At 46.4% G+C, this 27,642-nt stretch overlaps 4 protein-coding genes across 7 annotated transcripts in view; 3 read left to right on the top strand and 1 right to left on the bottom strand.

Annotated features, from left to right (window-relative positions):
- Nucleotides 1–4,776, top strand: part of LOC117748119 (phosphofurin acidic cluster sorting protein 1-like) — a 36,309-nt gene extending 31,533 nt beyond the window's left edge. For all 3 annotated transcript variants that reach the window (XM_034557747.1, XM_034557748.1, XM_034557749.1), the window contains 4 exons: nucleotides 11–152; nucleotides 537–775; nucleotides 864–983; nucleotides 1,088–4,776. In XM_034557747.1, the coding sequence (XP_034413638.1) occupies nucleotides 11–152; nucleotides 537–775; nucleotides 864–983; nucleotides 1,088–1,206 (620 nt within the window). In that variant the 3' untranslated portion in view covers nucleotides 1,207–4,776. The remainder of the gene's footprint in view (nucleotides 1–10; nucleotides 153–536; nucleotides 776–863; nucleotides 984–1,087) is intronic.
- Nucleotides 4,777–5,738: 962 nt separating this feature from the next.
- Nucleotides 5,739–14,298, top strand: klc2 (kinesin light chain 2). Its single transcript, XM_034557279.1, has 14 exons — nucleotides 5,739–6,246; nucleotides 7,796–8,041; nucleotides 8,131–8,458; nucleotides 9,723–9,939; nucleotides 10,059–10,248; nucleotides 10,362–10,535; nucleotides 10,663–10,762; nucleotides 10,846–10,895; nucleotides 11,091–11,158; nucleotides 11,734–11,842; nucleotides 11,970–12,122; nucleotides 12,339–12,463; nucleotides 12,972–13,029; nucleotides 13,294–14,298. The coding sequence occupies exons 2-14, from the start codon at nucleotides 7,814–7,816 to the stop codon at nucleotides 13,375–13,377; spliced, it is 1,884 nt and encodes a 627-aa protein (XP_034413170.1). The 5' UTR covers nucleotides 5,739–6,246; nucleotides 7,796–7,813; the 3' UTR covers nucleotides 13,378–14,298.
- Nucleotides 14,299–15,717: 1,419 nt separating this feature from the next.
- Nucleotides 15,718–25,109, top strand: LOC117747802 (serine/threonine-protein kinase D3-like). Of its 2 annotated transcripts, XM_034557277.1 has the most exons (19): nucleotides 15,718–15,951; nucleotides 16,266–16,432; nucleotides 17,802–17,940; nucleotides 18,527–18,658; nucleotides 18,763–18,917; nucleotides 18,992–19,187; nucleotides 19,412–19,495; nucleotides 19,731–19,872; nucleotides 20,149–20,272; nucleotides 20,709–20,786; nucleotides 21,205–21,409; nucleotides 21,650–21,681; nucleotides 21,842–21,914; nucleotides 22,054–22,160; nucleotides 22,261–22,422; nucleotides 23,141–23,239; nucleotides 23,344–23,611; nucleotides 23,975–24,060; nucleotides 24,198–25,109. In XM_034557277.1, exons 2-19 carry the CDS (start codon nucleotides 16,277–16,279, stop codon nucleotides 24,360–24,362), a joined length of 2,403 nt encoding a protein of 800 aa, XP_034413168.1. In that variant the 5' UTR covers nucleotides 15,718–15,951; nucleotides 16,266–16,276; the 3' UTR covers nucleotides 24,363–25,109. The 2 variants fall into 2 exon arrangements, with proteins under 2 accessions (XP_034413168.1, XP_034413169.1); XM_034557278.1 differs by lacking the exons at nucleotides 15,718–15,951; nucleotides 16,266–16,432 and adding an exon at nucleotides 16,454–16,905.
- A 531-nt stretch (nucleotides 25,110–25,640) lies between these two features.
- actn3b (actinin alpha 3b) overlaps nucleotides 25,641–27,642 on the bottom strand; it is a 30,305-nt gene continuing 28,303 nt past the window's right edge. The window contains exons 16-22 of the mRNA XM_034557275.1: nucleotides 27,266–27,448; nucleotides 27,040–27,174; nucleotides 26,591–26,770; nucleotides 26,340–26,486; nucleotides 26,166–26,231; nucleotides 25,910–26,068; nucleotides 25,641–25,799 (exon numbers count right to left, since the gene is read on the bottom strand). Of these exons, the coding sequence (XP_034413166.1) occupies nucleotides 25,641–25,799; nucleotides 25,910–26,068; nucleotides 26,166–26,231; nucleotides 26,340–26,486; nucleotides 26,591–26,770; nucleotides 27,040–27,174; nucleotides 27,266–27,448 (1,029 nt within the window). The remainder of the gene's footprint in view (nucleotides 25,800–25,909; nucleotides 26,069–26,165; nucleotides 26,232–26,339; nucleotides 26,487–26,590; nucleotides 26,771–27,039; nucleotides 27,175–27,265; nucleotides 27,449–27,642) is intronic.

Below are 27,642 nucleotides of genomic sequence, written 5' to 3' on the forward strand. Positions count from 1 at the left end.
ATTTTTCAAGGAGACGCAGAAGAGGGCGTGGCGGTGAGCTTGGCGGTCCCCTCCACGTCTCCCCCCTCCCACGGCTCCCCCACGGGGATGATTAGAGAGGCAGCCACGCCTCCCTCCTCCCCCTCCATGGGCAGCGTCCTGTCGGCGCAAGGGTAAGACTCGCCTCCTTGCCTCCTTGCCTCCTTGCCTCCTTGCCTCCTTGCCTCCATGCCTCCTCGCTTCTTTCTCTTCTTCTTTCTTTCCCCCGCATTCAGCCTTTCCTCCGACACATTTTGCATCAGACTCCTTTATCCCTCCTCTCCCTATTTATATTACTTTCATTATTTATCCTTAAATTCTAGATACCGCGATATAAAAATATGAATTCCTGTTCAAAATGTTTAGTATTAGCTGTAGGAAACTGTATGTAGAGTCAGAATAATCTATTTGTTCGTGACCAGGTCAGCGTGACTGCATTACACAATGTTAACAACAGTTAATGTCTCATATTTATATGTTTTGGATATCAAATTGTGACTTTTGAGTCTTGTCCGCAGGAGTCCCAGCATGTCTCACGGCGTGGACGCCATCGGCCTGCAGGTGGACTACTGGCTGGCCTCGCTGGCCGAGAAGCGGCGCGAGGGCGAGCGGCGCGACACGGCCTGCAAGAACACGCTGAAGAGCGCCTTCCGCTCGCTGCAGGTCAGCAGGCTGCCGGGCGAGGGCGGCAGCGAGCCGCTGGCCCAGGTCAGCACCATGGCCATGACCGTGGTCACCAAGGAGAAGAACAAGAAAGGTGAGATCGGAAGAGGGAGGAGTCCCCGGAGGGGAGGTGTTAAGAGGGATTGTTCATTCATTTAATGACGTGAACCGCCTCTCTTCAGTTCCCACCATCTTCCTGGGAAAGAAGCCGAAGGAGAAGGACGTGGACTCCAAGAGCCAGGTCATTGAAGGCATCAGCCGACTCATCTGCTCTGCCAAGCAGCAGCAGACCATCCTGAAAGGTGACCTGAAGGATCCGTACCTCCGTGTCCTCGAAGCTTCGTTTGCTTGTTGTTGTTTTTCTTGTTTTTTCGTTATTGAGGCTGTAACTGTCGCTTCCTTCCAGTGTCCATCGACGGCGTGGAGTGGAACGAGGTGAAGTTCTTCCAGCTGGCCGCCCAGTGGCCCACTCACGTCAAATACCTACCTGTGGGACTCTTCGGCTACAGCAAGCCGCCCTCTTAGGGGGCGAGCGCCAGCCGACCCCTCTGACCCCGACTTGACCTTCGACCTTCGACTCTCCCCGATTCCCCGTTAACACCTCCACGCAGAAGACCACCTGCAGATCAGGGAGGAGACGTCGAGTGGCTGGACATTTTTCTCCTTTTAGTTTCATTCAGGCTACCGTCGCCTTGTTTCGGAGGAGGAGGAGGAGGAGGAGGGTGCGACGCAGCGTTGTTACTAGTCACTTTAATGCCCCTTTTTGTGTGTGTTGCGAGTGTGCATGCACACCTGAATGTACAGTGTGTGTGTGTGTGTGTGTGTGCGAGTGTTTACAAGGGGCCCACAGCACAAGTTTATTAGCTCACTGCCATTTACGTTTCCGTTCTATGGAATGCAATAGCATGCAACAACTCACCAATTTCAAGCCCTCAAAAAGACCCTGACCCTCCACTGTTGACCCCTCCCACTCACCTCAAGACCACACCCACAACTTGCAGATACACCACTCACGTGCCAGATGACAGCGACTCAGAAAATACAGATAAAAAAAAGGTGTTGAAAACACAAAGAAACGTCTCCTTGCATGTGATTTATGTTTCTGCTCCAGGCGCCCGTTATGTTTGTTTTCATTTCGAGGGCTTCCATATATTTTAAAAATATTTCCTCTGTACACAAATCCGTCACGTGGATGTCTAATGCCAAACGCAAAAAAAAAAAAAAATGAAAATATATAAAAAGGGAAGTGTCTGTTTAAAAAAAAAAAAGAAAAGAAATTGTGCTCTCATGAAAAATAGTACCGCCTTCCCCCTTTTTAACGCTGTTTCGTGATGCGTCGTGTGTGTGTGTGTGTGTGTGTGTGAAGAGGGTTTGAGGGGCGGGGCCTACTTTAACGTGCAGTTTTATTTGCTATGCCTTACAAAGACACATCCGGGTGTTTGCAGAGTCTGGCTGGTAATAACTGGTAATAACTGGTAATAACAAGCAAAACATGCAACCGGACGCTTCAACAACAAAATGCATATTTAGATGGGAATATGATGGATCCATAATGGGAGTTAAACACCTGCAATAAAGCACAATGTCGTCTGCCAGTTTTCCCCTAATAATCCATTCTCCATTGAAAACAGCAGACTCGTTAATAACCTTCATTTCTATCAGGAAAATGAAGTGTTTGGGTCTGCTCCATGCTTTCTCTAGGGTGTCGTGAGGTGACTAGTGAGTGTACAGTAACTGATAACAAGTGTTTGTGTGTGTGTGTGTGTGTGTGTGTGTGTGTGAAATCAATGTAATGTGGTCATAAACTTTGAAAACTAAAAATCACTAAATAGGAGAAATACTTTTTCTACCATGCGACAGGGGGGCATGCAAATGGTGTGTGTGTGTGTGTGTGTGTGTGTGTGTGTGTGTGTGTGTGTGTGTGTGTGTGTGTGTGTGTGTGTGTGTGTGTGTGTGTGTGTGTGTGTGTGTGTGTGTGTGTGGTCATTATCAATATCATTGATGGGATTATGTCTGCAGTGGTCGTCCTGTTTATTTTGTGGCCCAGTTTGTTTTTTTCACCCCACAAAACGCGTTGAAAACCAAACAAAATCCCGTCATAAAATTCCGTTTTATTATTATTATTGAAATCCAAATAAACGATCTGCAACGGTGGTTCATGACGGCCGTTCTTGAACGCTCTGCCTCGTGTCGCCCGCATCGCAACGCTCTCCAGTAAAAGTATTAGAAAAAGTTTATTTTTTATTTTTGAAAGATAGTGTTAAATGCCGGTGTCTTGATTCAACTGCTGTTGGTGGTGGTGTTGTTGTTGTTGTTGTTTCTTTCTACAGTGTTACAACTCGGCTCTCTGTTACACTGACGGTTTCACACTGTACTTCCAAATATTTGAATGTATGGAAATTGAGTTCACGTGTGCAGTTTTAAGGCGGCGCCACAATATCACCAAGTGGTTTTATTTGGAGACGTTCAGAGAAACTTTACAATCATCTTTATAAAATACGTGGAAAGGGTTCAGAATTGTCCACTAATTACTTCACTAATGTTTAAGGAATGCATTCAAGTTCAGGATTGAGCAGCTATTATGCATGAATTGGGTTATTCCTTTGGCTAGTATACAGTATATCAATATAAAAAACTTTAAAAATGTTAAAGCTGCACTTATAAATGACGACATGTGACAAAACCAACAGGAAATCTTAAGTTCTCTTCAGGTCTTCAGAGGGTTTTAGGGTCTTTCAGCTTGTAATTGTAATAAAATGACAGTCAGTGTGTGTTTCTGCTGCCACCAAGTGGCCGGAGGAAAAAAAAACATGATGCAGCTTTAAGTTTAAATTAAAGCAGGTCATTTGAAAGAGGTTTTGTCTTCTTAAATGAAGTGATGAGGTCAAACGGGTCACGAGGAAGACTTTAAGTGTAATTAAAAGGTACATTGTATCCTGGTACTTTAATATACTTTATGCGTTGTAATGGCTTCTCTGTGATTTAACCTTTTAATGAAGTCATTAGTGACAACTCTGAAAGTTTTTTTTTTTAAATAAGGCTTTATCATAAAAGGGTACTGTGTTTTAAAATTTGAAAGAATTAAAAAAATTTAAAAAAGAATATGTCCAAAATGTATAAATGGAATAAAATGGGCTTTTTTTTCAATGATCATGTATTAGGGACAACCTCCACTAAATAAATATTAAAAAAACTGCTCTTTGCCTTATAGTAATTAGTCGAATTATTGATATGTGAAAAGTCCTAGTTTGGCTCGAGAGGTTAAAGGTCACCAATGGGACCTGAACGTGGAAACGTTCTCAAACTAAATCACTGCCAAAACTAAAACTAACAACAGAGAAATTGCGATTTAATAATCGGATCCGTTTTGTAGGTTCGAGGGTCCAAAAGTGATCCTCGTTCTGAAGTCACCATTTCAACGTTTTGGAGGAACTTCCTCTCCACCACTTCCACCTTCTCTCGGCCGTCTTTCCCGTCTCGCTCTTCCGGGTTTACACGTTTTCCTGAAGTCTCTTTAAACAGCTGGTTGTCCTGTGTGTGTGCGTGTTGAACCCGTACCTGTGTTCCCCTTGTTGACGGTGTGACGGTGGTTCCTCCACCAGTCGTGGTTGGAGATCAAGGAGCTGGTCTGGTCCATCAATAATCTCTGTCAGTGATCAGCAGTGTCTTTTCTCTCTCCACCTTCCTCTGATGATGAGGAGTCTTCTTCACGGCGCCTCCATAAGCTTAGCTTTCTAAAGTCACCTTGAAATGATATTGTTTCGCCCGCCATGGTCGCAGTGGGTTTCTGCTCCCTGCAGAGCGCCCTGAGCTCGTGGACTTTGTGGAGAGTATTTTTTGCACATTGTTTCGTCAGCTTGTTTGCCTTTTGCCTATAACGATAACTGTAACAAACTATAATGCGTGTACATATCAGATAGTACTTGTTATATTGTATTCTAGTTCTTCTGTTTTTTTTTCTTCTTCTTAATTTGACATGTTTTGTAGCACTGCTTTTTCATTATTACGTTTGTCAATCAAACAGATGTGGGATGAAAAGTGGAAGTGTTCATTGTTTCATTTGTTTTTTTTAAATAAAAATACTCCTGATTTGTAGCTCAGTGTCTTGTTTTTTTAATAACCATATGGCTTGTGTGGCCATGTGTTTGTAGTTTATATATATATATATATATGTATATGTATATGTATATATATATATATGTATATGTATGTATATGTATATATATCAAAAACAAGCCTGTAAAACCTCACAGACAACATAGTTTATCATGTGGGATTTTCACAAATAGTGAACCCAAAATCTACTGTTTCAAGAGATTACATGATTTAAAAAGTGCTTTTCAAAGGAGAATTAACCAGCATGAACGGTCAACATTGTATTTTAGAAGGTGTAAAAAAATAGTGCACGTGATGCTTGTTTAGCAGGTGCACAGTGGGCCTCTCACTAGCCTGCTGCTCTCTTTGGTCTCTGGATGGGGCCTCAAACACAAAGAGTGTGAGCACAGCAAGAAGCTGCACTTCAACCTACATCCTGCTTTGTAAAAAAAAAAACGTTTATCTATATTTATAGATTTATAGATAGTTTTAATATAATTTTTGAGTATGAGTGATCACATTATTGTCAATGCAAATGTTCCAGCTGTCATCCGTTTTTTTAAAACCACCTTTAAAACTAGAGATAAGGACATATTTACCATTTAGTCGATCAGAGGCTAGCTGGGGGAGCAGCACCCTGGGCAATACGCATGCGCAACATAATTTCCGACCGCGCTTGTAAAATGGCCGACGTGACTCATCTTGATATTTCGCTTCATCTTTGGTTGTTGGATTCTGGGAGAACAGACATTTTTTTCGTTTTATTTATCCCAGTTGTAACATTTGAAGCACATCTACGATAACATCACTTTTTAAAAATGTATTACTGAAACAAAAAAGGGGATAAACAGTCAGTAACGTCACATTCAAGCGCATTTGTGTTGTTGTTGTTGTAGCTGGCCTCAATTGAAAGTCTGGGTAAGTTAAGGTAACCGTTAGGAGCAGGAGGAAGTGACCGTTAGGAGCAGGAGGAAGTGACCGTTAGGAGCTCGCCATGTCTAACTCACAGTAATCGTATTAAACTAAATGAATTGGTGTGGGAGCTGAGCTATTTCGGTGTAGCCTCGGCCAAATAACGTGAGGAGCGTGAAACGAACCGGTAACCCGACGTTAGCAGCCGCCTTCAAAGTAAAGTGGCGTTCGGCTAACGGCTTGGCGCTCGCGCACTGTTACGTAGCCCTTCGCAGAAATTGCGAGTAATTACGATTTAATTATTAATTACGCTTTAGTTTAATAGTGTAATTGCCTCGTCACTAATACTCTGCATTATCGCGTTTGACCGCCGACGTCGTCCCACTTTGCGTAACCGAAAAGGCGATGTTTTATTTTGAAAAGCCCCCCCCCCGGAAGCAGTTTGTTTTTAGCCTCCACGTCAGTCGACTTAACGCTCAGTCCGCCTGGAGCATCACAACATTGTCCTGCCGCTTTGTTCGAGGGGACAGAAACGCGTCGCCCTTGTCTTCGATGAAGGTAAATATAAGCGAGAATAACATCTGAACGAGCCCCGGAGACGCCGCAGTCGAAACGGATACCACCGGAAGCTGCCGCATCGGTCGGCGAGGTCCGTAAATGTGTCACCTGCAGACACCGCTCGGGTTTCTGCTTATGAAACGGCACCTTTTATTTAATGTGCCTCCGCTACTCTCCTCTGTGGATGTGGTGGACGGTGTAGGCGGAGGACGGCCGCCTCACAGCGTGCATCGGTGTGTGTTGTGTAACATCTCTCGGGCCTGCACTGTTTACAAACGCGTTACATGGCGGATCCAGACGTGTCAACGCATCCTCGCTGACTGATTACTGCAGGGACCGTCTGTCGCAGCTGTGGCCCTTTTTATTGGTATTTGTTGTCGTTGTTGTTGTTGATCATTTGTCGGTCACCTTGATCGATACGTTAAGCCAAAACACCGCCGCAGGCCTCGTCCATCCACCGGCTCCTTCATCCACCTGCGGATTAAAAAGAGGCCAATTCAGTCCGCGAGCATGTTCATGTCGGGATGCTGAGGACGTTTATCCGACTCATTAGCTGCGTTGGAAGAGGGAGTTTGAATAAATGGTGCATTGCAGTCTGTGTTTGAGGAGGAGGGGGGGGGGGGGGGGGGGGGAGGATGGGTGAGAGAGAGAGGGAGGGGGGGAGAGAGAAGGAGGGAGGGAGGATGGTAGAGAGAGAGGGAGGGAGGATGGGAGAGAGAGAGAGAGAGAGAGAGAGAGGGAGGGAGGATGGGAGAGAGAGAGAGAGAGAGAGGGAGGGGGGAGAGAGAAAGAGAGAGAGAGAGGGAGGGAGGGAGCAGGAGAACAGGTGTGCCTCCACCATCAAGATGGGAGAGTCACGATGTCACAGTTGGCGAGCAACATTTCTGAATAATTATTAAATTATCGAACGAAAAATGACGTTGGCTGCTTTCCTAAGTTTTTTTTTTTTTTTTTTGTGATTGTTCCTGTTGATCTGACCAAAAGGAACCTGGGAATTGTTATTAGACTAAATTTACTTAAGGATTACATTTTTTTTTTTTTTTTTTTTAAAGTGAGACTAATCGATAAAGAAAATAATCATCAGCCGCAGCACTAATCAGTATTTTAACACTTTTATTAGAATGCTTTTAAATTGGGTCATGAAAGGGACAGCGTCTCATTTTGATTGGCTCTCCTGGTCACCGGCAGCTGCTGCGTCCGTTTCAAGCTCGGAGGAATCCTCTTGTAGTAATCTGAATGGCTTTTACCTCTACACACACACACACACACACACACACACACACACACACACACACACACACACACACACACACACACACACACACACACACACACACACACACACACACACACACACACACACACACACATCATCATCACTTTCCATCTTGTCCTGAAATTGGGAAAGTATTATTTTGCCGTTTGACTTCTTTTGAAAAGTGCAGAAAGACAACAAAGAAAGAGGAGGAGATCTTCTGGAAAGCTTCTAAGCAAAAAATAACATGCCATTCCCACTGATTTGATTTAGTCCCGTTTCCTTTTTTCTCAGTGCGTGTGAAACCAGGCAATGTCCGCTATGGTGTATCCACGTGAAGAAGCCATGGAGCGCCTGAGTCAGGATGAGATCGTCCTCAACACCAAGGCCGTGGTGCAGGGCCTTGAGACGCTGCGCGGCGAGCACGCCCAGCTCCTCAACTCGCTGCTGGACTGCACCCAGCCGCCCGCCGCCCAGGAGAAGTCCGGGCTGCTTCGCAAGAGCATGGAGGCCATCGAGCTGGGCCTGGGCGAGGCACAGGTGAGGGCGTATGGGATGGCTTTTAAAGGACCGAACGTATACATTTACGATTTCAGCACGTGCAGGATTCATTTCTTTCCCCTCCCCAGGTGATCATCGCCCTGTCGAGCCACCTGAGCGCCGTGGAGTCGGAGAAGCAGAAGCTGCGCGCTCAGGTGCGCCGGCTCTGCCAGGAGAACCAGTGGCTGAGGGACGAGCTGGCGGGAACCCAGCACAAGCTGCAGCGCAGCGAGCAGAGCGTCGCCCAGCTGGAGGAGGAGAAGAAGCACCTGGAGTTCATGAACCAGATCAAGAAGTTCGACGACGACGTCTCGCCCTCGGAGGAGAAGAGCCAGAGCGCCGCGGGCGGAGGAGGAGGAGACACTTCCAAGGACAGTCTGGATGACTTGTTCCCCAACGATGACGACCAGGGACCAGGTAGGACCTCACCGGCAGGTGTTAGAACCCTGACAGGCCTCGTCTGTGCTTTAGGAGATGAGAACACAATGCTACACACACACACAGAGGTTATTGTGGGGCTGCTGGTGACCATCAATATCATTTAATCAACAGATTATTTCCCCTTTTTGAGGTCACAAATACAAATTACTTCTTTACTCCAACAATTCCAAAAAGAATCTTACATTTACTGTCATTCAAGACAAAGAAAAGCAGCTAACATTTGTGATGGATTAATCCATTAGTTGACTAATTGTTTCAGCTCCTGTTCATAGTAAATGTATATCAACTATTTAGACCTTAAAGGCCGAAGCTCAGAAAGGACTTCTCCCATACAAAGGGACCAGTGTCACCCGAGAGGAGTCACCCGTAGTCTGTAGACGACAGCGAGGGGAGACACCCGGTTGTGCGTTCAGTATTTCTTCCCCCAGTTGACCTGAAGTGAATCCTTCTTTCTTGCCCTCCGTTATCTGCAGGCTGCAGAGGCCTCAGAATCAAAGCTGTTTTTGTTGCGTCAAAAGAAGGAAAAAAAATAATAATCTGTCGGAGCGCAACACAGTCGAGCCTTTCAGTAACGGAAACGTTGAGGCCTCGAACCGCGTGCGTGCGTGCGTGTGTGTGTGTGTGTGTGTGTGGGAACAGTTAATGATGGGTTCACTGTCTCAACAGAAGCTCGGGCTTGTTGATGGATTTCTGGATCCGTGTCAACAAAATGAAAAGGTCACTAATGCGACGCGATGCTCTATGAGGTTCAGCCCTCCTCCCCCTTAGGCAGCCGCTGAGTGCTCTACCACTTACCTTCACTAATTCATAACTGAGTTCTCTAAAGTGTTGTCCTTTCTTTATGTTCACCTACCGTTCATAAAAGATCTCTTATCTCCTTCTGAAACACCAGTGAGCTGCAAGAGTGTTTTAAATTAGAGTTTAAAAAGCTTTATCCAGTTTGTGCACATCAACGCCCTAATATTAAAATAGATAAATAGTACAGAAGAGGAAAGAACCAGCCGGTTTGACTGAATATTTGAATATTTAGTATTTATCCTCCACTTCTATGACGTTACGCTTCATCGTCTCTCTCCATGCTTCTCATTTACCTTTTTAAATAAAGATAGAATAATAATAACCTCTTCGTACATGAGCAATTTTGTATTCTGACGAGCAATGTGGGACGTTTTTGGGAACGTCGAAGCAAAGGAGAGCACCAGAGTCACCGGATGTGTGACGTCTCCTCTCCGTCCCACAGCGCAGCCCAGCGGGGAGGTGGCCGCCCAGCAGGGGGGCTACGAGATCCCGGCCCGCCTCAGGACGCTCCACAACCTGGTGATCCAGTACGCGTCGCAGGGCAGGTACGAGGTGGCGGTGCCGCTGTGCAAACAAGCCCTGGAGGACCTGGAGAAGACGTCCGGACACGACCACCCGGACGTGGCCACCATGCTCAACATCCTGGCTCTGGTGTACAGGTGTGTGTGTGTGTGGGGGGGGGGGGTGGTGGAGAGCAGGGCTTCTGGATTATTGGTGTCAAATGGACAGATTTCTAACACAAACAAAAACCGCTGTGTCTCTGTTCGGTCCTCCTCAGGGACCAGAACAAGTACAAAGAAGCGGCTCACCTCCTGAACGACGCGCTGGCCATCAGAGAGAAGACGCTGGGGAAGGATCACCCGGCCGTGGCCGCGACCCTCAACAACCTGGCCGTCCTGTACGGCAAGAGGGGCAAGTACAAGGAGGCGGAGCCTCTCTGCAAGAGGGCGCTGGAGATCAGGGAGAAGGTGAAGAAACGCACCACCACGTCTTCATGCGTTGCGTCATACGAGCCTCCTGTCGTGCACATGAAGGACGCGTGGCCACGAACGGCTCCTGGTGATTGTGAATCTGTCTCCAGGTGTTGGGGAAGTACCACCCGGACGTCGCCAAGCAGCTGAACAACTTGGCCCTGCTGTGTCAGAACCAGGGCAAGTACGACGAGGTGGAGTACTACTACAGCCGGGCCCTGGAGATCTACGAGTCCAAGCTGGGGGCCGACGACCCCAACGTGGCCAAGACCAAGAACAACCTGGTGGGGCCCTCATTAAGAAATATAATATATATATATATATATATATATATATATATATATATATATATATAGTCCGTGATTACATGTTGATACAGAGTTATCTGAAAGGTAATTCTTCTCTCCTCAGGCCACGTGCTACCTGAAGCAGGGCAAGTTCAAAGATGCGGAGGCTCTGTACAAAGAGATCCTGACCAGGGCCCACGAGAAAGAGTTTGGATCCGTCAACAGTGAGTAGAGTCGCCAAAGAAATCATTTACTCTCTTCCTCATTGTCGTCCACTCTTCTTGAATTATTATTGATTTGTTTGCAGATGACAACAAGCCAATCTGGATGCACGCAGAGGAGAGGGAGGAGAGCAAGGTCAGTTCTTCAGGTTGACCTCTTCCATTGCTGAACGTTGTCATGGAAATGAAGTGGACAGCTAAATGAGATTGATGGAGGACAGCGGGCTGCACAGAGGACATTTTTAATGGGCTGTTTTAATATGGTAACGTTTGATTCTTGGCTCCTCTTTTCCTCTTCATCCCCCCTCTTTCCTCTCTTTCCTCTCTTCAGGGTAAGCGCAAGGACTCTGGCCTGTTTGTGGAGTATGGGAGCTGGTACAAGGCCTGCAAAGGGGACAGGTGAGTCAGTCCAACCATCAGAAAGCACATATAAATATATACATTTAATACACTTTTTTAATAACATCCTAAAAAAAAAAGAGTAATTGTGGACTCGGATATCAGCTAATTGTTATTCATTCCTCTATGGTTGTGTCAGTCAACAAAGAGCATACAAGCAACACATCGAATACAGTTATGTACAATATAAACAGTCTCTGGAGTGAGTAAATACTGTCTCAGTACACACATTGTAAATGCTGTTGCGTTGAAACATTATAATATTGCAGGGGAGGCCATTTAAATATTGAATTCTGTATCATTTTACAGAAGTCAACAAATCTAACCGAGAAAACCAAAATGAAACGACGTGACAGTAAAAGTCCAGAGAACAGATTCTGTTTCTCACCTCATTGAAAAAACACAACCGGCCAAAAGTCCATTAAAGGCGACAATCTGATGTTAGTGTAACCTCGCCTGTGTCTTACCCTAAAATCACAAACGTTTCCCTGGGAGTGAAACAGAACCAAGAACTAACTTTAGTTTAGAAGTCTCTTACGCCCATTTTAAAATCTTTATTTTTAATTTATTCGCAGCCCCACAGTGAACACGACCCTGAAGAGCCTGGGAGCTCTGTACCGTCGTCAGGGCAAACTGGAGGCCGCGGAAACCCTGGAGGAGTGCGCCAGCAAGTCCCGTAAACAGGTGAAACACGGCCGCTTAAACTATGACGAAGGAGGACATTTTCCTTTTCATTCCTTTTTTTTTTAATCACTCTTCTCCCATCTTTGTTTTTCTTTGTCTCTTTGTGTGTCCTCTCCCTCCCTCTCAGGGTATTGATGCCATTAACCAGAGTAAGGTGGTGGAGCTGCTGAAGGACGGAGGAGCCGGAGGAGGAGACAGGCGACACAGCAGGGAAGGAAGTGGCGGCCCGGGGGGACAGCGGAGGGAGAACGAGGGCGACGACTCCGCTGAGTGGAACGGGGTCAGTGAACGGGCGCCATTTAATCAGACCGCCGATGGAAAGCATTAATAAGTCCATCGTGTAGAGTGCGCGGGCTTCTTCGCGGATGAAGTCATATTAATAATGTAATTGCATGAAAAACACGAGCAGGGAGCCCCGGTGTTTGTGTTTCAATGTCTCCAGCAAACGCTGACTTGGTATTTACATTTTTTTTTTTATTGTTTCGCGTCTCCTCAGGACGGCAACGGGGCGCTGCGCCGCAGCGGATCCTTCGGGAAGATTCGCGACGCCCTGAGGAGGAGCAGCGAGATGCTGGTGAAGAAGCTGCAGGGGAGCGGCCCACAGGAGCCCCGTAACCCAGGGTGAGGTCACTGTGTGTGTGTGTGTGTGTGTGTGTGCTAGAGGCTGCTACTAATGGTTTTCATTGTATAAGCTTGAAGCCTCAATCTAAGAAAACATTGTTATCACAAGGTCAGCCTATCTGCACCTCCTCCGTCGGCCAATGAAGTGCAAGTGGGCGTGGCTAAAAGCTCTGGAAGTTGACCTTGATCACATTGTTGTTACACGAAACAATTCCTCCCGTTTGAGAAGCTCCAGTCTGTGACGCTCTGGCATTCTTGCTTGATGAATGAGGAGATCGGTTATTAAATGTCTTATTTTGAAATCAATCCAGACTTTTTCAGCCTTAAAGTTACAGTGAAAAATAAATTCAGCGTTTTCTTTAGTATTCATATTAAGAGGTCTGAATGAATGTAAAAGTTATTACATTAATAAATATATATATATATATATATATATATATATATATATATAATTGTATTGCGTTTTTAATGGTTCAGACTCATTGTTTGGTTGTATTGTTTTGCTCAGAATGAAGAGAGCAAGCTCCCTCAACTTCCTCAACAAGAGCACTGAGGAGACCACACAGGTATTATTATTATTATTATTATTATTATTATGATTATCTAGGCCTGTGCAGTATGTATCAAATGTTGTAAACACTTCCAAAACACATATTGTTTAAACAGTTTAAAGATTAAATAACTAAATGATAAAATCGTTTTTTTGTAATAATCCAGTGATTTAAAACATTAATAAAATCAAATGTAATGTAATTCCTGACAAAGGATTGTTGGCCTGTTGTCAACACATCGTCCAACAGTAGTTTTAACATGATTTGGTCTGTTTTTAGGACGTAAACTCCGGCCTCTCGGACTGCAGGGGACTGAGCGCCAGCAATGTGGACCTTTCCAGACGCAGCTCTCTGATTGGCTAGTCGGGGACAGGAGGCGGGACTCGGGAGACGAGAGGCTCGGTTTGATCCAACAAACACACTTAAAGCTCAAAGCGAGATCAAACACTTGCAGCAGATTTTTTAAGGAACACTCAGAAAAAGAAGAAGAAGACAAAAAAAAAAAGCATCATAGTCTAAACGTCGTCCTGTGAGACGCCGCCGCCTCGCTGTACAAACCGCTGCCATCGATCACTGAAGAGAATATTTAGATACACATTAATCAGCATGCCGCTTACTAGGACGTGGAATGTCTGCACCTGAACGCCTCGTAGCCGCACCGGGATGAGTCCGTCTGTTCGATCTCCACCGTGTGCAGACAGAAGCTTTGCACTCCGTATATTTCACCAGTAGCATGAAGTGTTTGCTGATGCTGAGCACCCATCGAATATTATTATAAATAAATAAATAAATATTTATTTAAATATATATTTATATATTTAAATATATTTAAATATTTAAATATATATATATATATACACATATATATTTATTTATTTATTTTATATATATATTAATATATATCACAGATGGTATAAATGGTACGATTTTAACGGGGAAAGCAGAGGCATAAAAGAGGATACAAGCAATCTTTGGGGATTTTCATGAAGACATTAGCACTAACCATTTAAACCTCACTTTTTGCCTTTTTTTTTTTTTTTTAATGTATATATACAGTTTTAAATTATTCGATATTTCATTCTTTGTATATATCGTGCACTTTTCTTTATTTTTCTGTTTACACTATTGGGTTAAAGAAGGTCTCGGTTGGAGAAAATACTACTTTATCTGAAGGGAGGAGGGTGGGAAAAGAAGGAAAGGAAGAGAGGGAGTGAAAGAAGGAAAGACGAAATGAACACGTAGTTCATAAAAAAAAAAAAAAAAGATTTCGTACCTCAATCACAGTCTAAACTGTTATGATGCACTTTGAGCGTGACAATAAGACACTTAATTCACAAATAAACCTCAAATCATGTCCAGACCCAACTAAACACTACCTACTGGACAGGAAGTGAACGTTAAACACATCAATCATTACTTTGAGGTCCCTTTCCTCCTCCAGGCTGAAGGAAAAAGGCTGTGAAAGAGAGATTTAAATATCGTTTGTTTACAATCATTCAATCAGGATATTCAAGGCTCCGCCTTCACTATCGGGACGTTTTTTTTCCTTCATTTACTGTCGCTGAATATGTAATATTTTGTATAAAAACAATCCTCAGGATGGACGTGATCAGCTGTAATCGAGTCGTAAGAAATCTGACCCGTTGACTTCTGTAGATCCGTTTTCCTGTTGTGAGCTTTCTTTCTTTTTTATGTCGCAAATACAGATTATTTGAATGTTTAAATGTCATTGTCGATTGTGGGGCGGTGACATTTTACACCAAAATATGAGCAGCACCAACAGAATGTACGCTCGGCGTGATTGTCAAGAAATCGCTTTATCTTTGGCTTTATATTTCTACGTTTTCCACCTTCTTTTTTTTTTTTGGGGGGGGGGGGGGGGGGGGGGGGGGGGGGGGGATCAAAGACGGGGAGACGCGGGTTTCGTTTTGTCAAACGTCGGTTCAAGCACACCGTCGCCCCCAAAAACGCCCCAAATAACCTGCGCTCGCCCCCCTTTGGATGAGGTCACGAGTCTGAACTCGAGCCGAATGTGCGAAGGTGGTTGAAGGAAAGGAGGAGTGAAGTGTGTGAGGTGAGGGAGCAGGAAAGGAGTCATGGGAAGTGTTTTTTTTTTTTGGAAAGACGCTGCAAAGTGTCGCAGCAAATAATGTGCAGAACGATCCGTGTGTAAGACATTTATGTGTGTGTGTAAACTGTGTCACTGGAGTTCCTTTAATCTCACTTGTTGTGTAGCTGCGTGCAGAAGTTAGTCAAACACTCATTTGTAGTTTAAACAAACAAAAACAAAGAGAAAGTTCTAGAAACTTCTGTTTTTTCTTTTTTTTTTCCTGACTGTGAGTTCCTCTCCACACGACACTGTACGACCGATACTCGGCATCCTCTACAAGCATCTCTTGACTATTAGCTCCATAAATATATGAACATTATGACAATAATGCTGCTTATTAAAAAGCAGCTGAGAGAGAGAAAAAATAAAATAAAAAAACGCTGCTGATTTTGATCCAAAAGCTTCAAAGACAAATCGGATCTTTTGTTTCTCCGATGTCCAAAATGTTTATGGAGGTTTTAGTGCAGCCGGTTAATGTCGTAGGATGAAGGCCTTGTGTGTGTGTGTGTGTGGGGGGGACTCTTATTGTGAAGGGGTCAACCTAATTGTGTATTTTATCAAAAGGTTCAATAAATACAAACTCCACTTTTCAAACTAAAACTGTCTTGTGCGTTTTCATCTTTTTTGTGTGTGTGTGTGTGTGTGTGCACCATCACAGCTTACAAAGGGGCGAGCCTCTCTCTCTCTCTCTCTCTCTCTCTGCTACTTCCTGTCTCGATACACAGCCGAGCCCCACAAAGGAAACCAGACCCACCAGAGTGCACGTTGAGTCTGCAGCAGCACGAGAGGCCGGTCAGCGTTGAGTTCCAGTCACAGACATTTAGAAAGTAAGGTTACTTACGTTGAGTCTTTTGTTTTTTAGATGTTATTTCAGTGTTTTTTAAATGTATTTAAAACATGCATCGCTGTGTATTAACTTCTTGAAATGTGTCACTTGCTAAATTGTAACCTGGTGAAAACCAACATCGTGCATAAATAAAATATCTATCTAATTAAATGTACAGCACAGTCTATAATGTGCTTGTTTCGAGACGCCAGGAGTGGTTTTATAAAATAATCTGATCAGCTTTTTTCATCTATTTTATCCCAAACTGAAAGTAAACTGTAGACCTAAACTTTTCTTTCTTCCTATAACCAACAGGACCGTTCTCCATGATCCCAGCGACTCCCTCCAGTCCCACCGGGTTCACGGCGCCGGTTCTGGTCCAGTTCCAGCTCGGCCTGTTCAGGGAGGTGGTTCGAGTCCCGGCCGGCAACCGGAGCTACCGCCATGCCAGGAGGCTGGCGGCAGAGATCATAGAGCGCAAGGTAACGCACCTTCAGGGGGGCTGTGACGCAGTGGAGCCGGGAGGTGAGGGGCCTTGAAGGGGCTTCTCATGCTATCGGGCATCATGGGGGACGGCTTTATTGGAACCTGACTCGTACTAGACGAGGAAAGTCCGTTTGACCATTAAAAAAAACAAAAAACATCCCCCACCTTTTTTATGTAAGTGTAATACCAAATGTAACAAGACTGATTTCTCATCTTGGAACCCCGGGTGGGTGGAGTTTAACTTACAGTAGGTTGGCCCTTTCTCTCCCTCTATCGTAAACGCCTTCTATGTGGCAGGTTAAAACAAATTAGACCCCGTCTGTGTGACTTCCGGTGAGAACGGAAACCCGGTTAGGTTCCCACACCTGCAGGCGAGGTCTTGACAACTTGATGATGTCATCGCGTCGATGGAGAAAGGTTCGTGGGGATCGGACCCTCAACCCAAAGAAGCTCCAGTGGAAGAGCGTAGGTGAGCACAAAGGAAACGTGCTAATTAGTTATTAGTAATAAAACAAGAGATCTTTAACTTGGAAAATGTTCGGTCGAGGCGTCTCATCAGAGACAGGAAGTGGACTTTGAAAGGTCACCTTCTGCACGGAGGAGGGATGTGTCGGTTAGTGTGTGAAACGCCTTCGTATTCCCCGATGTCACGACCTCCGATCACTAACGATGAACTCGTTACTAATCTTTTTGATCATAATAGAATCAGAAAATCTGTTAGTGGTGCGTTGAGCGTTGAGCGGAGGTCAAATAAAGACGCAGGTGTTCGGTCTTCTCGTCTCTTCTCGCCTATAAACTGCCTCTCAGAGACTTTGTGGTCACAAAGAGCGCAGCAAAACTTTCCAACCACAGCTTCTCCTCCCGCTGTGTCTCTCTCTCTCACACACACACACACACACACACACACACACACACACACACATTCTGCCTCGCTCACGCCGACGCTCCTTTCGACTCTTTTCTTCTGTTTCCAGGCAGCAGGTCAGCCGAAGAGCATTCACCGTGTGCACGTCACCGCGTGTGCACGTCACCGCGTGTGCACGTCACCGCGTGTGCACGTCACCGCGTGTGCATGTCACCGCGTGTTCACGTCACCGCGTGTGCACGTCACCGCGTGTTCACGTCACCGTGTGCACGTCATGTGTGTGCACGTCACCGCGTGCACGTCACCGCGTGCACGTCACGTGTGTGCACGTCACGTGTGTGCACGTCACCGCGTGCACGAAGAAGATGTCCCCATGTCGTATAATTTTACAATAACATCTATCAAGGGGTCTGCTCTTCTAAATGTGTGTGTGTGTGTGTGTGTGTGTGTGTGTGTGTGTGTGTGTGTGTGTGTGTGTGTGTGTGTGTGTGTGTGTTCAGGCTCCAGACTGCAGCGTGGTCGGCGTCGGGGAGAAGGTTCTGCTGTTCAGACATCAGTCGGCCTCCGAGCAGCTTCTGCAACGTCTGACGGACCTCGACGAGCTGCAGGACGGAGACTTCATCGAGGTCATCGTCGCAGGTCGGACACAAGAAAAGAAGAAAAGGAAAAGCGTGTTACGTTTGGAGTTCTTATTTATTCGTCTTCTTCTTGCCTGAGTCACGTAAAGAAAGAACAGATGTGGACTTTTAATGCGACAGCCATCGTTTTGTTCCAGCAGCTAACAGCGATATTTAAGAGGAATTAGAGGCCAATAAATCATAAATACTTGAAGCCCTGATAGCATAGATATTAGTTTTCAGTGTATCTGTTAGTGCACCTTGTTACCATTTCACACCGCTCAGATCCACACAGGCTGTCGAGTTGCGCCACGTAAATACAAAAATATAGCAAAAAAATAGATCCCATAAAGACCAGAGGAAAAGCAAATCTATCGGAGACTTTATTGCAAATTAGTGCACGTATATTACACATCAAAAACATATATGTGTGAATACACAGCACCTAAAAGCTGATACATGTTGGAGCTGCCAGATTGCAAGCGAAAGGGTGAGAATGAGGGAAAAACATGCAAAGGTGGAGCTGGTTGGCAGGAAGAAAACATGCAAAACAGATTTGACACGAGTCCAAATACTCACGGCATCTCTTTTCTTAAAATCTGACCCAGGATCAGCGTCGGTGACTGAGATGAGGATCCGTCCACACACACTGGTGGTCCAGTCGTACCGGATTCCCACTTTCTGCCACCACTGTGGGGAGATGCTGTGGGGCCTCGTCCGGCAGGGGTTAAAGTGTGACGGTGAGGCGGCTCGCTCCCCTCAGCGGGGGCCATCTTCACGCTTCTAGTGTTTTATTGCTTTACCTGCCGTCCTCTCATGGCTAATCGTCTCCCTCCACCTCCAGGTTGTGGTTTGGACTTTCACAAACGATGCGCTTTCCTGTTGCCCAACGACTGCAGCCGGGCGCGGCGGCAGGTCAGCACGAGCCTCTCGCTGTTCCCCCCCCGACGACCTCGTACGCACTCGCTGTCCAATCAGGCGGGAGGCAGCCTGGAAGAGGTACGTCTCGGGGTCACGTGGGGCCTAGAGAACCCGGTTCCCTTGATCGACTCTCCCCGTGCGTCCTTCTCCAGATCAGCATGTCCAAGCCGTCGTCCCGGCCCGTGTCCTGGGCGGAGCCCCCCGTCTGGCTGGGGGTCGGCTACGGGGACACGAACGGGGTCCAAGTCCCCCACACCTTCCACATCCACAGCTACACCAAACCCACCGTGTGCCAGTGCTGCCACCGGCTGCTCAAGGGGCTCTTTAGACAAGGGCTGCAGTGCTCAGGTGAGACTGTTCCCGTGGAAACGGTTATTCTAAGGATTCAGCCTTCAAGGTCAAATGTGTTGGAGGTATAAGGGATCCTTATCAAAAGATGTTTGTTTTTGTAAAGAGAGATTATTTAAAGGGATAGTTCGACACATTTTGGAGAATCCAGCACCAGCAGCCGATTAGCTTAGCTTAGCTTAGCTTAGCATTTAAATGCTAATATCTGTGTTTCTGTCCTCCAGACTGCAGGTTTAACTGCCATCGGCGCTGCGAGCTGCTGGTCCCCAGAGACTGTCCGGGAGAGAGGAGAGGCCTCAACGGGGAAGGTGAGCAGCCGGTCCCTGGAGGTCTGGTTTCCATGTTGCACTCCGGCCTCCAAACAGTTAGACCACGTCCTTCGTTCTCATACACTCATAAATTCAGGTTTTGGTTTATTGGTCGAAAAACAAATCAAGAAATAAGAGAAAACGCCTCACGTTGGGATTACTCCTCGAAATGTCTAGATCGTCACAAGTTGCGGCCCTTAATATATCTTTTGGCACGCGATGATCATTTTCCCAGAATGCACAGCAGCGGGTCACAGCTGCCCGGCAGACCCAGAGGACAGTGATTCACAGACGACTCAAGAGATCTCTGACGACGAGATGTCCGCAGACGGGCCGCCGGAGCCAAAGGAGGACGAGCAGCCGCGAGAGCCGATGAGGTCAGAGGGCCGTCGATTTATTCTGATGATGTCATCCTGATGATGTCATCCTGTCGTCACCAGACAGCGTGACTCCTGAAAACGCTCATCCTTCCTGTTATCCGTCAGTTCATCATAGCCGTTGTGGCCAGTGCGCTTACTGTCACCTAGAGGCCTTTAGGAGACACTGCAGGGCGCAGCTGCTACATCAGGGTCACGGAGAAGGAAAAAGAAAGTGACTTTTAAATCGGTTCTTCTCCCTGACTCCGCCTCTTCTGCCCCGTGTCCCTCCTCCAGTCTGTGTTTCAGCAGCTACATCCCTCTGATGAGGCTCGTCCAGTCGGTGCATCACTCAAAGAAGAGAGTGGGAGGAGTCCTGAGAGAGGGGTGGCTGCTGCATCACACCGACTGTGACACACTGGTGAGACACACACACACACACACACACGCATGAAAAATACTTGCACATATATCTTCTCTAAATTCTTTGTATTTTTTGGCACATTTAAAAAGTAAAATGCATGTTTATTCAAATATGACTCAAGGGAACCAACTATATTAACATCTATAATAATGACTTTAACCCTCACAACCAAAAAGCTGATAGTCTACAGCTAAATTATAAGTGAATCGGTGTGTTCATGTCATTGAACTTCACCATTTGCGCGAGCCAAGACGAAAAGAGTGCGATGCCATTAAACCTGTTTGATTCGACCAATCGATGGAGATCACAGGCACTAAAGGTCGGCATGAGTGGACCTAACTTGACAAGTCTGACGTCCTTTGGGATCAACCGGTTCATTCACTTCCCTCAAACATAAAGCATCATGAATTATTCCTGTCGTCTGTCTTCCCAGAGGAAACGACATTACTGGATCTTGGACTGGAAGAGCATCACTCTGTACCAGAACGAGAGCAGCACCAAGTACTACAAGGTAGAATGGACCAGCAAACACTCTTAGGATATACATATGTATTTTTATATATATATTATATTTATATATATAATATATTATATTTTTTTATATATATATATATATATGTATATATATGTGTGTGTATATATATATTATATTTATATATAAATATGTGTGTATATATTATATATATATAATATATTATATATATATATTATATATATATATATATGTATTTATATATATATATGTATTTATATATATATATGTATATTATATATATATATATATATATTATAATTATATATTATATTTATATATATTATATATAAATGGATGGATGTTCCTTTAATTCAATAGCTAAGAAAGACAATAACAATATTTGTGTTTTTATTCTCAACATAATCGTGATGAATCTCTCTCGCTCTCTCCACAGGAGATCACTCTGTCCGAGGTGCTGCAGGCCCGAGGCCCCGCCCAGCTCGCCGTGCCCCCGTTGCCGGGCAACGGCGCCCACACCTTGGAGGTGGTCACGGCCTCGCTGGTGTACTGCGTGACGGCCGGAGAGAGCGGGCCGGCCTGGGAGAGCGCCATCCGCCGGGCTCTGATGCCCGTGCAGAGCAGCGGCGAGGAGAGCCGGGGTGAGCCCACCTTCGCTCCATAAATAACACATGAATAAGTATTACGCAATAACGGAGGCGTTGAAACCTGATGCATTTAGTGAGAAAGAATCTGGGTTGCATAACAAAATATGTAACAAATATGCTACGTCAAGACGAACCTCCAAACAAGCGAGAATCACATGTTATTGTCTAATAAAAAACAAATGTTTTATTAACGATGATCTCGTTTCTATGGTGATGAATCTGCTCCGATTCCAGATGAAGATTTGACGCTGTGCAGTGACGGCGTGGTGAGGATCAACATGCTTATTGATTCATAGTTAATCCCCAGGGAACTTCGTCATACCTCAGTGTGTTGAAGTGTGTGTGTGTGTGTGTGTGTGTGTGTGTGTGTGTGTGTGTGTGTGTGTGTGTGTGTGTGTGTGTGTGTGTGTGTGTGTGTGTGTGCAGGACATCAGCTCGGTGTACCAGATCTCCACAGACGAGGTGCTCGGCTCAGGGCAGTTCGGAGTGGTGTACAAAGGTGACCAGAGTGTTGACTTATTACAATTATTACATGCTCGAACTCTCTGTAAACGTCACATTTTCTGAATTAGAAGTGAATTAATTAATGCAAAAATGCTTAAATTAAAAAAAGTAACGCGAGTGACCTCACTCCTCAGGCACTCACAGGAAGTCGGGGCGGCCGGTCGCCATCAAAGTCATCGACAAGACGCGCTTCCCCACCAGGCAGGAGACGCAGCTGAGGAACGAAGTGGCCATCTTGCAGGTTCTTATGCATGTTTTATACGCGTATTTATTGTCACATTATCTTCTGTAATATCTAATATATAAATGTGTGTGTGTGTGTGTGTGTGTGTGGTGTCCAGAATCTGTCCCACCTCGGCGTGGTCTTGACGGAGGGGATGTTCGAGACGCCGGAGTACGTCTTCGTCGTCATGGAGATGCTCCACGGAGACATGCTGGAGATGATCCTGTCCAGTGAGCGAGGCCGACTCCCTGAACGCAACACCCGCTTCCTGGTCGCGCAGGTGAGACCCCCCCTCTACCGTCTATTTCATCTAAATATCCTAAAATTATTATTTTATCTTAGCTTCCTGTTACAGAAGTCTCATAAATCAAATCCCATCAATAACTAACTAAATGTATTCCTTCAGGACGTTTTTATTAGATTAACCTGAACCACGAGGTTACGTGAGGTGGACAATATAATAAGAATATTAACGACTCTCACTTGTCACTAATGGTGTCGGTGGAGGAGAAGAAAGACCACTTTTTAAAATGATTTATCGTCTCGGCAGTCGATAACAACCCATTAATTCACGGTGCAGGTTATTTAAAGCGTCATCAAACAGTTTAATAGCCTTTCAGTCATTTATAAGTGCTGCTGGTATTATTTTGAGTCCTAAATTAGGACCCCTAACTTCGGATATCCCTTTTAGGATGCTTACGTTCCCATCCTGAGATGAGATATGGATTTCAGACTTTCTGCGTGTGTGTAATACTGTCGACTTTTGATTTTTCTGGACCCTAAAACCATTCACATTCATTTGAAAGGCTTCTTCACCTTCGTCACCGGGTAGTTTTTAACCAGTAACAGTGGTATTAAAACCCTTTTTTCCCCACTTAGATTTGTATGTTTTTAATAAAGAAAAAAATCAAATTGTCAGTTTGCTAAACAAAAGTCCCTCAGCATCCATTAAAATGGAAATGTTTTTTGCATAAATGAAGCTCCTCCTCTGCCTCCAGATCCTCGAGGCTCTGCGCTATCTGCACTTCAAGCACGTGGCTCACTGCGACCTCAAGCCGGAGAACGTGCTGCTGGCCTCCGCGGACCCTTTTCCTCAGGTCTCTAAATGTCCTCTCACACGTTCTCATGTCTTGGAGTTGTCTCGTCGTGACCTTTGAACCCCCCCACCCCCCCCCCCCCCCCACACTCTGTCGTAAAAAAGGTGAAGCTGTGCGACTTCGGCTTCGCCCGCATCATCGGCGAGAAGTCCTTCCGCCGCTCGGTCGTGGGCACGCCGGCCTACCTGGCGCCCGAGGTCATCGGCAACAGCGGCTACAACCGCTCCCTGGACATGTGGTCCGTGGGCGTCATCATGTACGTGAGCCTGAGCGGCACGTTCCCCTTCAACGAGGACGAGGACATCGGGCAGCAGATCACCAACGCCGCCTTCATGTACCCGCGGCAGCCGTGGGCCTCCATCTCTCTGGAGGGTAAGTGTCAGGGTGTCCTTGAACGCATCGTCAAGCAGAGCTATAGGTGCTGCGTCGCTGCACATTTAAATCAAGTAATGACCCAACTTACTTTATTTTATAACAGCGAGTGTTTAGAGTTTCATTCATGAATCGCTGTTTAAATCTATACAGATGATTTTACAATTTTATTTTTTTTAATATATGGAAATATTGGAGAGCACCGGGAATCTTTTCTCATTTACATTGTTTAACATCTTAATTAACGCTCTATTTAAGACTTCGTTTAAACCCTCTTGTTCCACACGTATGTTCTCCTGCTGTCCACTCGGGGGCGCCAGTGGACACGTTGAGTAAACCCTCACTGTGTCGTTTCCTCTCCAGCTGTGAGTCTCATCAATAACCTGCTGCAGGTGTCGGTCAGACGGAGGTTCAGCGTGGGCAAAACACTGGGACACCCCTGGCTGCAGGTGAGATGCACCGCACTGGTTTGTAGTCTGGTGGGAGCCGGAGTCTGAACTGGTTCAGTTGGGAAGCCGGTATGGTGAACCGGCTGACTCGTGCTCCTCGCTTCCCCCCCCCCCCCCCCCCCCCCCCCCCGCTGCAGGACTTCCAGCTGTGGTGTGACCTCCGGGAGTTCGAGCTGAGGAGGGGCGGCAGGTATCTGACGCACAGCGGGGACGAGGAGCGCTGGACACGCTACGCCCGGGAGAAGGGCCTGGACTTCCCGTCCCACCTCGGCCGGGACCCTGACAACGACCCCGAAGCGTGACCTCTGCGTCGGGGGGGGGGGGGGGGGGGGTTAAAGGTCGGACAGCTTTGTGGCTATCATACATGGACGAAACTAATTCTTCCTCCTTGCACACGATAGAAAAGACCACACGACGTCTGTTTAGTAATATACTTTTCCTTTTTTATTCCAAGTTGAGGTTTTTTTTTTTTTTTTTTCTTCTTTTTCTCGTGGCGAAGGGACAGGATGAGAAAACTTGGGGAGCACACGCAAATTAATAAGAAATATCACCGTCCCACATCCCGGAGGAGTCGACCCGCACCGATCCTCATGGCCGACCTTGACCGGTGGGACCAGAACCCTATTAGCTCCGCCTCTCACAATAGGCCTGCTGTGGCCCTACGCTCAGTATCCATCCGTCTCATTTTTGTCCATAAAAATGACACATTTTATAACTTCCCCGACGCCCCGCTGTCTCTCGCTGCTGAAATATATACGTTCTGGAGAGAGTCGAGTGGGATCTGTCTGTCTGTCTGTCGTCCTTCTTAAGCCCCCATCCAGCCATGGCCCTCTCTTTGTCTGTTTACCCATAGTGCTTTGCTCCGAGTCGCTCTCTCTTTAATGTTTATCTGCTCCCTCTTTAAGATCTTCATGTTTCACAGTGCTGTGGTGTTTCTATTTTAATGTGTGTTTGAGTCTTGGACATGTAGCACCTGACCTGTGAATGTGAACAGGCTCCTTTTTGGGCTTTTTGTTGTGTATGATAATAAAAAGAGTCCGAGACTCAGAGACAGTGTTTTTTCTAAACTTCAACATAGCATGCATCTGCACAAATACACAACCAACCAAAACCAACTGACCAACCAGCTTTTTTTTTTTTTTAATATCACGTTCTCTTCTTTAATTAATTAAAAAGATGTCATCAGAGAGAGAGAGAGAGAGGGGGGAGAGCAGGAGGCTTTTGCTCAAAAAATAAACTTCTTTCTCTGACCGACTCTCTCCCTCGTTACCTAAAAAGGCCGGCGTGGTGTATGTATGTATTACGTAATTCACGTTCCTGGTTTGTTTTTATTTATTAAAAAAGGCATTCTAACAGAAACGAGGTCCAAAACCGCTTGAATGGAGCAAAACCTTCTACTCTCATCCCTCTCTGGACAGTGTTAGGGGGGGTGGGGTGGGGGGGGGAGAAAGTTAAGAAGAAGAAAAGATGATAGAATTAGAAGAGCAGTTGGAAGGGGTTTAGTCGCTCTCTCCGCATAAGGAGACATAGGAGCTGGGAAGAAGGGGGGCGGGAGGAGGTGAAGAGAAGCGTCTTGTTGTTTATAAGTCGCTCTCCCCGTAGAGGGCGCTGGAGAACGAGATGTAGTCCAGGGCGCCGGTGGTGCCGTCGGATCCGATGTACCTGGTCATGCGGCTGATGCAGTACTCGGCCTGCTCGGGCGGCAGCTCCCTGCGCAGCTCCTCCACCGTGATGTAACTCTGGAGGGGGAGAGAAGGGAGGGGGGAGGGGGTGATTTATGGAGGCGGAGCCAGCAAAAAGGTGTGTGTGTGTGTGTGTATCGCTGTGTAACGGGGTGAAGCGGCCTCACCTTGTCCGAGGCCAGGATCTTGAAGGAGGCCATGACCTGTTCCGCCGTGTCGGTCTCGGCCGTCTCGCGGGTCATGAAGTCGATGAAGGCCTGGAAGGTCACGACGCCCGTGTTGTTGGGGTCAACCAGGGTCATGATGCGGGCGAACTCCACCTCGCCCTGTCGGGGGGAGAGAGAGAGAGAGAGAGAGAGAGACGCTCAGCGACTCCCATCAATGGCGTTCTGAAACTAGACTGAAAGTGCACGTTGCGCTCACCAGATCGTAACCCATGGAGATGAGGCAGGCGCGGAAGTCGTCCGGATCCATCATGCCGTTTCTCTTCTGCAAAGCGATTTGTAATGTAACGAATAATCAAAATGAATAGAAGCTTTATCTTTTTAGTTAATGTGTTTTTTGTTTTTTTTTAAAAAGGGTCCCTGAACGCCTCACCCTGTCGAAGTGGTTGAAGGAGGCCCTGAACTCGTTGAGCTGCTCCTGGCTGATGCCCTTGGCGTCGCGGGTCAGGATCTGGTTCTCCACCTCGTTGATGGTTCTGGCGATGGTGGTGAGCAGCTGCTCCCAGCCCACGCGCACGTGCTGCGGGGGTGGAGAGGGCGAAACAATTACACTAGAGACAAAAGGAGGAGGAGCCTATCCCGTCGTTCACGGGCGGGCGCCGGCGAAGTCCACGCGCCGCGTACCTCCATGGTGTAGTTGGTGTGCTTGTTGTCGAAGATGAGGGACTCCTGGCTGAGCTGGTGGTCTCCCTCCAGCTTGTCGATGTTGGATTTGTAGTTGATGATGTTCTGCTCGTACTGCTTCAGGCTGTTCATCTGTTCCTCCAGGGAGCCGGCGATGTCCACGGACACGTGGCCGATCTCCTGCAGGGGAGGGGGGGGGGGGGGGGGGGACGTCAGTCATGGTTACGTGGATTTGTGTATATAGATAATAATCTATTTTGATGTGCTTCTAAATCTAGTACCACCCTTCTGTATCGTGTTTTCTTTTTATATTTTGCATTTTTCTTTCTTATTACAGTGTTATTTCTGAACTGTTGACTCGGAGAGCCCTGCACAAGATTTCCAATGTGTCAAATAGCAAATAAAATCCTTAAAGTGTCACCATGCAATACCTGAATTCTTGTACGTACCTCCATCTTGGTTTGGATCCAGGGCCCGATGATGTTGGCCTGGGCGGCGAACTGGCGCCTCAGTCTCTCGTTGGCTTGCTGTCTGGCCACCTCCTCCTGGAGCATTTGGTCTCTGAGGGGAACCAGGTGCTTCACCTGCAGGCGGGCGAATCGAACGCACCTCACACATTTGACCAAGGCGTTTGAATGCGAACGTTGTTCTTACGATCCGGGTTCAAAAACTCACAGTGTCCCACTTGGTGCTGATGTCCTGCGGGGAGAGGGTGGTGTACGGGTTGATCCCGGACAGCTTGATGCCGTAGGTCTGGGCGATCTTCAGGATCTCGTTGTGGATGCCCATGGTGGCCATGCGCTCCTTGTCGGCCTCGGGCAGGGTGGCCTTGAACTGGTCGTGGGCGGTGATCAGACTCTAAAAAAAAAGGGCAGGTCGGGGTCAAGGTCAGACGTTTGTTTATATAATTAATTTACAGCGGCCCAAAATATGTTGTTTTTATACCGTTTCCTTCTTTAGATCGGACAGTAAGGTCCACAACCGACGGGTGAATTCAGATGTTAGCTCATGAATGCATTAATTGAGTTGTCCTATTATACAAGTACAATATC

Source organism: Cyclopterus lumpus, chromosome 18, assembly GCF_009769545.1.
Source record: "Cyclopterus lumpus isolate fCycLum1 chromosome 18, fCycLum1.pri, whole genome shotgun sequence".
Taxonomy (NCBI): Eukaryota; Metazoa; Chordata; class Actinopteri; order Perciformes; family Cyclopteridae; genus Cyclopterus; species Cyclopterus lumpus.

What these genes read in the sequence shown, in the direction of transcription:
- klc2 (XM_034557279.1), top strand. Translation starts at nt 7,814, where the DNA reads ATGTCCGCTATGGTGTATCCACGTGAAGAAGCCATGGAGCGCCTGAGT. An exon ending in TGGGCCTGGGCGAGGCACAG is followed by an intron (nt 8,042 to 8,130) that starts GTGAGGGCGTAT and finishes TCCCCTCCCCAG; the next exon opens with GTGATCATCGCCCTGTCGAG. An exon ending in GCACTGAGGAGACCACACAG is followed by an intron (nt 13,030 to 13,293) that starts GTATTATTATTA and finishes GTCTGTTTTTAG; the next exon opens with GACGTAAACTCCGGCCTCTC.
- LOC117747802 (XM_034557277.1), top strand. Translation starts at nt 16,277, where the DNA reads ATGATCCCAGCGACTCCCTCCAGTCCCACCGGGTTCACGGCGCCGGTT. An exon ending in CGGGAGGCAGCCTGGAAGAG is followed by an intron (nt 18,918 to 18,991) that starts GTACGTCTCGGG and finishes GTCCTTCTCCAG; the next exon opens with ATCAGCATGTCCAAGCCGTC. An exon ending in TGGGACACCCCTGGCTGCAG is followed by an intron (nt 24,061 to 24,197) that starts GTGAGATGCACC and finishes CCCCCGCTGCAG; the next exon opens with GACTTCCAGCTGTGGTGTGA.